This window comes from Crocuta crocuta, unplaced genomic scaffold (assembly GCF_008692635.1).
Source record: "Crocuta crocuta isolate KB4526 unplaced genomic scaffold, BGI_CrCroc_1.0 scaffold415, whole genome shotgun sequence".
NCBI lineage: Eukaryota > Metazoa > Chordata > Mammalia > Carnivora > Hyaenidae > Crocuta > Crocuta crocuta.
In genome coordinates, this window is record NW_027531525.1 from 240,852 (window position 1) to 252,072 (window position 11,221).

General features: G+C 47.2%; 1 protein-coding gene across 1 annotated transcript in view; it reads left to right on the forward strand.

Moving 5' to 3' along the window:
• VPS45 (vacuolar protein sorting 45 homolog) overlaps window positions 1-10,408 on the forward strand; it is a 61,392-nt gene extending 50,984 nt beyond the window's left edge. The window contains exon 15 of the mRNA XM_077772541.1: window positions 9,714-10,408. Within this exon, the coding sequence (XP_077628667.1) occupies window positions 9,714-9,801 (88 nt within the window). The 3' untranslated portion in view covers window positions 9,802-10,408. The remainder of the gene's footprint in view (window positions 1-9,713) is intronic.
• Window positions 10,409-11,221: the final 813 nt, after the last annotated feature.

Consider the following 11,221-nt stretch of genomic DNA (forward strand, 5'->3'; position numbering starts at 1 on the left):
GGGTTCGAGCCCCGCGTCGGGCTCTGTGCTGACTGCCAGCTCGGAGCCTGGAGCCTGTTTCAGAGTCTGTAGCTCCCTCTCTCTGACCCTCCCCTGCTCACGCTGTCTCTCTCTCTCTCCTAGAAATAAATAAAAAAAAAAAAAAAAAAAAGACTACAGGGTTCAGTGTCACAGTGGTGAACAAAATTGTTTGGTATTAATTGTTTATAATTTTTCATTCTTACAAATAGTGCTATAATAAACATCATTTTATATACATCCTTACACACCTGTCCAGTTGTTCGCTTCGGATAATAATTGAGCATATACTTTAATCCAGATAGTCTGGGGACGTCCTTACATACATTATCTCATTTAATCTTGTGATCCGAAAGGCAATGTTGTGACCCCAGTTTTCAAATGAAGAGACTAGAACATGGAGAAATGAAATTATTTGCCTTAGGTCATATGACAAGGAAGTGCAAAGCTGTAATTCACGTTCAAATTTGTGTGATCCTAGATTTCATACACTGCTAGCAATGTTGAGATGAAATTACTGCCTCAGAGAACATAAATGTTTTTGGTTTTAATTTTTTAAATTGGATGTAAGCAGTACATCCAACACAGGGCTTGAATTCGCAACCCTGAGATCAAGAGTCACAAAGTGTAAATATTTTTAAGATGCTAAATTTCTAATTTGCCAGCCACAAAAGTTTTATTACCAGGCTATATCTTCACATCATGCCCTTGCAGCACTGAGGTTAGGTGCTCCTGATTCTTAAAAATAAACTTAAAATCTTCAATTCGTGCAGCGCCTGGCTAACTCAGTCTCTCGATCTCAGGGTTGGGAGTTCAAGCCCCATGTTGGACCAGGAGCCTACTTAAAAAAAAAAAAAAAAATCTCGAAAAAATCAGAAATTTGGATGGAGAAGGTTGGTTAAAAAAAAAAAAAGAAGAAGCAGGTAACAGTGTGAAGCTGAGACCAATAAATGAGAGAGACACAGACAGACAAGTGAGCCAGCGGTGGATACTGATCCCCTTCTTCCCTTGTTTCTGCTTACCCCCAGCCCCATGCCAAGGTATATTAATGCCTTTTTATTTTACATAAGCTTGTTCAAATAGTTTCTGCTTATAGCCAGGATGTTGCATTTTAGAAAAATGTTCTTGTCTCTTACAAGTTTACAGGATATGCCTTTTTGTGTAGTATGTAAGACCCAATCCGTATTTTCCTCTTTGTTTCGGGATTTGTTGGGTTAAACGATAAAAGATTAAAAATGGAAGGAAAAGTTCAAAATTTCTAACTCTGTGTAGTAACACAAAAGTGACTTGTTTCCTTCATATATTATCTATATTTCTTTTTTTTTTTTTTAAGCTTATGTATTTATCTTTAGAAAGAGAGGGGCAGAGAGAGAGAGGGAGATCCCAGGCAGGCTCCTGCTGTGTGTGCAGACCTTGATGTGGGACTCCATCTCCAGAACCGTGAGATCATGACCTGAGACTAAATCGAGAGTCAGATGCTTACCCGACTGAGCCACCCAGGCGCCCCTATGATCTACATTTCTGTTTTTTATGATAAAAAATACTAGTGTTCTACACATTTTTTTAAAGTCATCAATTTGGTGTCACTGAGATTATTAAATACTAAAGTACTTGATTCCCCTCAGAACAGCCCTGAGCTGTCATTCCTCCGCCGGAACTGTAGAACCTTCCTGGTCTGGGTGATGGGTCTTCCAGGACACCTGTCCTTCCACGGTGATTGTCACAGGAGCCTCTGGGCTTTAGTGGGACCTGTGATTTACCGATTGCTTTTTGGTCCCTTTCTTCTTTTAAAAGACGGTACAGGGGCGCCTGGGTGACTCAGTTGAGTGTCTCACTTTTGATTTCGGCTCAGGTCACAATCCCAGGATCGTGGGATCGAGCCGAGCATGGAGCCTGCTTCAGATTTTCTCTTTCTCCCTTTGCCCCTCTCCCCCACTCCCCCAGTTTAGCATAGCAGTTAAGAGCATGGACTCCAGGGCCAGGGCCACCTTTTTTAATCCCAGTTTTGTGGTGTGTCCCCTTGTGAGACTTCATGCGAATTCTTGTTTAACCTTTCTGCACCTCCGTTTCCCAGCGGTAAAATGGAGGTCCATAAGAGCCCCTCATGTCCCCACTGTGATGGTGGGAAGATAGAACACATACAAAATGCGGGGAGGAGAATCTGACTTCCTGCTGCCGCTGTGACAGTCACTACTCTTCTGTTTGGGGGACTTTGGATTTTCACCCTCACCGCCGCTGCCCAAATCTCTTGTTTTGAAAACCTTCAAGAGCCAAATTCTGCTATTATCCCAAGTCGGAATGCACTGGGGCAGTGATGAAATTTACTCTGATGGTAGCCCCACTGCCCGACGACCTTGTCGTGGTCCGTGAGGGCAGACATTTTTAGTAGCTGTGGTTCCATCTGTGCTCACTTAAAATGTCCCCTCTGAGGGCCGCCTGGGTGGCTCAGTCTGTTGAGGGTCAGGTCATATTCGGCTCAGATCATGATCTCAGTTCATGGTTTCGAGCCCCACATCGTGCGCTGTGCTGACAGAGCCTGGAGCCTGCTTCAGATTCTATGTCTCTCTCTCTCTCTGCCCCTCCCCTGCTGGCGCTCTGTCTCTCTATCTCTCAAAAAAAAAAAGTCCCCGCTGAGGCCCTACCTGTGTAATTAACAGGCAGCCGTGATTGCTGCAGGCACGGTATTTGGGGCTTTGTTTCTTGTATTTGTTTATGGTGGTCACCACTCCCCTCCTGTAGTCGTGGTCGCTTTGAGAAATTGACTTGGTCCTGAATGTTCCCAGTGGTGAGAAAATAGATCTCTAGCTTTATGTTTTCAGCTGATAACTTCTTCTCGGGCCTCTCTGTCACTGCTATTACAGGCAGTTCTGACCCGGCGGAGTCCGTCTCCAGCCCTGTGGGCTCTGAGGGCGAGGGGAGTCTCTCCCCCCACCCCCTACCACAGCGCTCCAGCGAATGATACCTGCACAGGGCTGGGTGCCTGCAGAACCCCGCTGCCTGCTCTCCCGTCTTCTTTCTTCTCGGTGAGAAAAGAAACACAGTTAAGGGCTCCTGTTTAGTCTCTTTTGCTTTGCTTTTGAGTTTGTTTTTTCATAAGTCAGGTGTCCGGTGCTAAGGAGGGAACTGGGAAGGAGAAGCTATGTTTTTTAATAGGCAGTTACACTGTTTGTAAGAAAGCATCATAGGATAAAGGAACCTCAGTGGAATTGGTATAATCAAGGAAGTATTTTTTGTCTTGCTTCACTGTTCCCCAAGGCTTGTCCTATAGAAAATGTGTTCGGCATTTGTTTAGTATTGATAGATATTCCATTGAAAAAGAGTTCTGTAGCCAACAAAGTTTCGAAGAGACTGCCTGGGCGCCTGGGTGGCTCCGTCCGTCGGTTGAGCCTCCAACCAGCTCAGGTCATGATCTCACAGTTTGTGAGTTCGAGCCGCACGTTGGGCTCTGTGCTGACAGCCCAGAGCCTGGAGCCTGCTTCAGATTCTGTGTGTCCCTCTCTCTCTGCCCCTCCCTGCTTTGTTTATTCAAAAAATAAAGAAACATCAAAAAAAAAAAGAAAGAAAGAAAATACTGCCTCCAGGGTGTTGAGCGTTGAGCGTCAGACTCCTGATTTCTGCTCAGGTCATGGGGTCCAGCCCCGCATTTGTCAAGCTCACACTGACCGGGGACGCCGCAGAGCCTGCGTGAGACTCACTCTCTCCCCCCTTTCTCTGCCCCTCCCCCGCTCGTTCCGTCCATCCCGTCCCCTGGGACCAGCGCTCCTAGCCTAGCTCAGCCCCCCACCCAGGCACCCGGCCTCATCCCCCACCTACTCCGGGAGGCCACTCCAAACTGGCTTCTCACTCCTAAATCCGTTTCTCCCGCTGTAGGGGGTGATTCACAGGCATATACTGACCTCCCCCCACCTTTAAACCCCTGTCCGCCTCCTGTTTCTTTCCAGGGCCCATGTCACTTCTGTGTTCTCTTTTGTAGCACAGTTCTTGAGGAACTCATGGTCTCTGATTCCTCTCCTCACATCGTCTCTCAACCCCACATATTCTTTTAAACCTCACTCTGTTCAGCCTTTCACCCCCGTCGCTCTCCAGACTTGCTCTTGCCATGGTCCTTTGAGACCTGCATCTGGCCAACCCCAGAGTCCGCGTTTAGCACTCATCTTACTTGACCTGTCGCCACCATCGGACACGGTCGATAGCCCTTCACTTGGAAACACCTCTGTCCCTTCACTTCCAGAAGCTGTAGCTTCCCAGTCTTCCTATCTCGCTGGCCGTTCCTTCTCTGTCAGTTTTGTTCATTTCCCCTGTTTGGGGAACCCCTGGAACTCTGTCCTTAGACTACCTCTCTTCTTCTCCATACCCGCTCCCTTGGCAGTCTCCTCCAGGCTCACGGTTTTAAAGTCTATCTGCTCCTTATTCCCAGATTTATATGTTGAGTCCAGAGTTTCTCAGCCTCAGCACTATTAGTGTTTGGGACCAGATAATTCTCTCTCTCTCTTTTTTAAATGTTTATTTATTTTTGAGAGAGAGCACAAGCAGGAGAGAAGCAGAGAGAGGGGACAGAGGATCCAAAGCAGGCTCTGCGCTGACAGCAGCGAGCCCGATGTGGGGCTTGAACTCACAAACCACGAGACCGTGACCCAAGTGAAAGCCAGATGCTCAACCAACCAGAGCCACCCAGGCGCCCCAAACAATTCTTTCTTGTAGCGAGCTGTCCTGTGCACCCTAGCCTCTGGCTGCCAGAGGCCACCTGTTTCGACCACCAAAAATGTTTCCGGACATTGCCAGATATCCCCTGGGGATAAAAATCACACCTCTCTCCCACCCTCGCCGTTGAGAACCACTGTTTCCAATCCGAACTTCTCCCCCAAACTCCAAATGTGTGCGTTGCGCTGTCTACCGGACATTTCTGTTTGAGTGTCTAATTGTCCGTATTTAACATGATCGAGACCTAGCATGTGATACATCTTTCTAAACAGAATCCTCGCTCGGACTCCCCATCTCAGCTAATTATATATCCATCCATCTGGATATATAAAAGCCCTTGGCGTTTTTCTCACCTCCCCTCTTTCTCTTGCACCTGCATCCCGATTCATCAGTTAATCTTACGATCCTTTGCTTCAAAGTATGTGTAGAAGGTGACACGCTCTCAGTACCGCTGCCCAGGTCCCTGCCACCATCGTCTCCTACCTGGATTCTTATAACTGCCTCGCCTTCTCTGTATCATGAGAGTGACCCTGTGAAGATTTGTAATTCAGGGCGTGTCCCATCTCTGCACAAAACCCTCCAGCCACCTGGGTGGCTCAGTCAAGCATCCAACTCTTGAATGTGACTTAGGTCACGATCTCACCGTTCGTGAGTTCGAGCCCCACATCGGGCTCTGTGCCAACAGCGTGAAGCCTGCTTAGGATTCCCCCCCCCCCACCGTGCCCCTTTCAAAATAAGTAAATAAGCATTTTTTAAAAACCTTCCAGATGTTTTCTATCTTACTCAAAGTAAAAAATCAAAATCCTTACATAAGCTCCCAGGCCTCAGCGTGATCTCATCGTCACCCTCCCCTCCACCTACCTCCAGGCTCCCCTCTCCCTGCCCAGTGCTCCATCCACACTGGCCTCCCCATCGCTTCCCAACACCCCAGGCCTGGTTCCTTTGCACTTGCTCTTCCCTGGGTACCTTCTCTGTTGCCTCGTTCAGGTCTTGGCTCGAATGTCAGCTTCTCAGCGAGGCCTTCATTGACCACAGGATTTAAAATCTCACACCACCACCACCTCCTCCTCCAACTCTCTTTCAGACCTGCCTTCCTTTCCTCCGTCGCACTTTCTCCCTCTGACATACTCCAGACTGCCACGGCTGCTTCCGAAAACAAATTCTGAAGCCGGATTGCCTGGGTTCGTATCCCAACTCTGTCACCTCCAAGATGTAAGACCTAGGCTTCTCTGTGCCTCAGTTTCTTTGCAAAGTAGGATAGTTTTTATCTCGTCAGAACAGAACGGACCTCACCTACAGTGTCACCGGTTCACCGTGATTGTTGTTGTTGTGTTATTATTGTATTTTACTTATTAATTTCAGTTATCTTCCCCTTCCACTGAGGAAAGAACTCACGTTGCTTATTGCTATAGTCACAGCTTCCCCAACAGTGCCCGGCACACCAAAGGCACCTAATAAATATTTGTTAATCAAATTGTTAACCTCTGGAAAGGGTCATGGGGAAGAGAAGAATCCAGGAAGACTTGAGCTCTCTGTGCTATTAAAACTTTCACCAAGAGAATGTATTCGTGTATTGTGTCCTCAAAAAGCTTACAGACGTAAGTGGAAAAAAGACATGTAGGCAAATGAATTCCTAGAGGATTGATAATGTGAGAGGTGAGTTGTACAAGATGCACAGTTCAGATAAACTCTGAGATGACGCGGATGGGCAGCCCTCCAGGCGGAGGGACAGTATATGCAAAAGCAAAGAGGCCCAGGATATCAGAGCCGCTCTGACCGCACAGGCAGTGGAAACCGAGAAGACTTCAGTGTTCGGGGCTATTACATGCCCCCCCACATCCCTCTCTCACCCACTCCTGCCTTCCAGCGCCTCCAGCTAAGTGGTTGGCTGTAATTAGGTTATTATTCCATTAAGGCAAATATTATGAGCTTTTTTTCTCATTATTTTCCAGAAAGTCTTTTTCTAGGTTCCTGCTTCCCATAAATTCCATTCATTTTGTTTCATTGTTCCACTTCACATTTGATTCTAGCTTCCTTTGGTGTCTTTGGTTTTCTTTTTCTTATTATTAAGAAACTCATGTAGGGACACACAGGTGGCTCAGTCATTTGAGCGTCCAACTCTTGATTTCAGCTCCAGTCTTGGGATTGAGTCCCGCATCGGGTTCCCGGTTGAGTGTGGAAGCCTGCTTAAGAGTCTCTCTCTCTGTCTCTCTCTCCCACTGCTCCTCACCCCCCTGCTCATGCTCTCCCTCTTTCTAAGCAAAGAAAAAAAGTCCCATATAATTTCTATCTGTGGAATATAGTGAAAAAAGAGGAAGATATAAATGATAGATAGACAGACAGACAGTCTTATCATATAGCTTTGTTATGGAGCACAGTTGTTCAACTAAATTACTTTAGTAATTAAAATCTGAAACCCTGTAAGTGTTAGTCTGTAGTTCCTTACCAAAGACTAGAAAGTGAAGAAATTCTTTTCTCAATGTGTGATGCAAGATTTTTTTGAGGTTGTCTTTAAAATTGGAGCCTTGGGGCGTCTGGGTGGGTCAGTCGGTTGAGTGTCCAACTTCAGCTCAAGTCATGATCTCACAGTTTGTGGGTTTGAGCCCCACATTGGGCTCTGTGCTGACAGCTCAGAGCCTGGAGCCTGCTTCGGATTCTGTGTCTGTCTGTCTGTCTGTCAGTCTCTCTCTCTCTCCCTCCCCCTCCCTCGCTCTCTCCCCCTCCCTCGCTCATACTCTGTCTCTCTCTCTCTTTCAAAAAGAAACATTAAAAAAAATTTTTTAAATCGGAGCCTTGTACGACCCACCTTGCATCTTGCCATAGAGTTGGGAACAAACCAAGGCAAGCAGCAGCATTAACCCCCTAGGTTAGCTTCTGGAATCATCCTTGCTAACACCTGTGTCACCCTGAGTTGTGACTGAGTATCCGTCTCGGAGAGTCCCTTAAAGGTAGGAATCCTAATGAGTGATCCTGTGTACATCTAGCTCAATACCTACTTTATAATGGGTGCTAAGACTCATGTTTACGTTGAAGTGAACTGAGCTGAATTGCATTAGATTACAGTACCACAGGAGAAGGGGATTCTTTAGTTTGCTTTTTCAGTGAAATTGATTTAAAATAAAGCAAGGAAAGAAAAATCATTTTTTTTGTTGTTTCTCATAAACATAGTCTCAATTTGGGGTATAGATACCAATATGTTCACCACCCATAATTTTGTAGCATTCCACAGTGACTCATCAAAGTCCTCAAATAGATACTTTTAAAAAGTCACAATGGCCCTCGGAAATAAAATTAGACTTGGCAGATATAAATAGTATTTTTGCAGTCAAGAAAGTGGGGTCTTGTTGATACGCAGAGGAGGATCTTTAAGTATCATTTCAGCTAAGTTTCTTCTGCACCAGTAGCAGGGGCTGAAGGGAGGCAAAGATCACCTGCTCCCTTCCTGTGGGGTTCCCGGCACTCTTGTTTCGTTCTTACTGTGCGTCACTGACCGAAGCACTACTGCATTTCCTGATGCTTATTTTCTGCCCTCCACGGCTCTCCAGGCCCCCGGGCCAAACACCAGGCTGGACAGGTGTCTGTGTTTCAGCCGTGGAATACATGAATTTAGCTTTGACTACTTTCCCTCGACTTCATTGGTTTTTTTCTTTTTTTTTNAGCCACCCAGGCGCCCCTTCATTGGTTTTTTTCTTTTGCAAAGGAGCTTTCATTTAAATCCTCTGCGTCCAAAATCTGCCAGGTCTAATGCTGCAAAGTAGTGGTCATAATCGGGGGTCTGGCCATCATCCCCCAGCCCTCCGCTCCAGGCCTGTCTCCTGAGCCTGAGCGCTGCACACTTACAAACCCCGCCCCAGGAGCCCCCCTGTCATAGCGAAGGCTCTTTTGCCAACGGGTAGCCATTCAGATGCATTCATTTATTCGGTATTCCTGTACTGGGTCCCTACTAGAAATCAGCATCTGTGCTCCGCCCTGGAAATCCAAGCTGAAGAGTCTCAGGCCCACCCCAAGCAGCGCACAGTCTAGTGTGACAGCGATGATATAGAAAGTACCCACGAACTAATAATACGGAGCTCAAGTAGCACTAGAAGAAAGTGATTAGAGGCGATGGGAGGGGTCCGTCCAGCATAGAGGAGTTTGAGAAGGCTTCACAGAAAAGGTGGCTTTTAATCCTTAGCCTTAAAGGATATAAAGGATTTCATCAGGGAGCACCTGGGTGGCTGTCAGTTAAGCATCAGACTTCAGCTCAGGCCATGATCTCACGGTTCATAGGTTCGAGCCCCATGTCGGGCTCTGTGCTGACAGCTCAGAGCCTGGAGCCTGCTTCAGATTCTGTGTGTCTTCCCTCTCTGCCCCTCTCCTGTTCTCTCTCTCTCAAAACTAAGTAAACGTTAAAAAATAAAAAAAACTTTCACACATACACGTACACATAAGGCTGAAAACCATTCTCAGAACAAAATAAATACGAGTTATCTCAGAACAAAAGCACGAGTTATCATGAGGACACATGAAGGGCCTCATGTTTTAACCTGTGCATCACTCTGTAAGCAAAAGAAAGGTTTTAAAGCGAAAGAGGTAAAAATATGCAAGAGGGCATCATCTGTATTTTAAGGAATTCATTCTGGTGCCACTTTGCAGGGGACACTGGCTAAGGAGGGACTAAGGGCACACAGTCCCAGTTCCGAAGTCATTTCACACGTACAGATAAGAGGCGCTGACGGAACGTGGTTCTCAGTTCATACAGTAGCCTTGTCCTTGAAAATCCTGGGTTCCTAACTAGAAATTTCAAACTGGAATTATTAGTCTGACCAGGCATTACGGGTCTAGTGCCGAAAAACCCCGTGAGAACCTGGGGAGCGCCGCCTGGGCGTCCCAGCCATCAGCCCAGCTCTGCGCGCGGGCTCGCCTTTGTCCAGTTGCGGGTCATGGGCAAGATATTCTATTTGGGGGATGCTTTTCCTCTTCCTGCTTTGAGTAACCTCAAGTGTACCGGTCAGTTTCCTAGAGGAAGTTCTGGCGTCCGGACTGCACAGCCGAAGCAAGGAGAGCTCTCAAGTTACAGCGAGGTCTGCGAGCAGAAGGTGAACGGTGAACTGAGGGACCGGTGAACTGAGGGACCGAGGGACCAGGGACCGGCGCAGGGGACCCCAGGAGGCTGGCGCGCCTTCCCTTGGAGCCTCGCTGCAGGCTTTCCCCCTCCCCACCGGCAGAGGTGCTGGAGGAGAGCCTTGGGTTTCTGGGGTTCGTGCTGGTCCTTGTAACCCACCTCCAGGTAGCCTGCTAAGTCCCCAGCCTTAGGCACAGAACCCCAGACTCCCGGGGACAATTTGAGAAGTCTGTGCCCGTCCCACCCCACTTTCTCGCCGTGTCCTTATCGAATAAACAGATGTGTTCCTCGTCTTCGACAGCACAATCACACCGGTTTCTGATGGGTTTCGTGGGGACCTTACTTGAGAAAAGGGTCATCAGAGCTCAGAGGGGCTTCAAAAGGAAATCATTTGACGCACACACTGCACATCCTCTCTTCCCTTGACCCCTCTCACTTTTCACTGACCGCATTCCTGCACACCCGTTTTTGAAAACTCATCATGTTTCTGTAGAGAACCGTCCACAAATTGTTCCTACGTTGCGGTTTTCTGTGGCACTGGGGAAACCATGTATGACTACAATAAAAATCCAGTTTGTGAGACGATCAAGTTTTTATTTCTTTGGGGTTCGTGGGAATTCACAAGATGAGTCGTGAGTGGGGCTTACACCACACAGAGAGAAGGCGTCACTTCTGTCCAAGTGCGTCAGGGCAGGGGCGTCTGGGTGGCTCAGTCGGTCAAGTGTCTGGCTCCTGGCTTCGGCTCAGGTCATGACCTCGCGGTTTGTGGGTTCGAGCCCCGCATTGGGCTGTTGCGCTGACAGCGCGGACCCTGCTTGAGATTCTCTCTCTCTCACCTCTCTCTGCCCCTCCCCTGCTCATGTGCCCTGTTTCCCTCTCAAAATAAATAAATAAACAAAGCATGTCAAGGCAAATTTTAAATTCTGGTGTCGATTTCAGTTCTCCTGCAAGCAGTGGAAACTGGTGATGTGACTGATGCCAGGAAATTACGGCATCATCAAATCATAGCAACACCACCAGGGCACAACCCCTCCCTGGCTCTCTGTAGGCGCTTTGTATATTTTGTAACCTTTCTTTTATGTTGAACATAAAATATTCTCTAGCCTCAGATAGCCTAGGCTCAAATCTGTCAGTCATCAGGCTTTGGGGATGTCATTTAGTCTCTTTGTAGTTCAGTGTCCTATCTAGATATNAGTACCTTCCTCATAGGACCGTGAGGATTAGATGAGATAAGACATATAAAGCACTTAGAACATTGTAAACACTCAATGAAATTTGACTAAGAACAGGATGGTAAGACTGATTCCCTTCTCTAACTTGGGGCTACAAAATCACTACACAGAAAGGTGGGGTTCCTGGCAATCCTCCCACCGCACTAATCAGCAACTCAAGAAATAA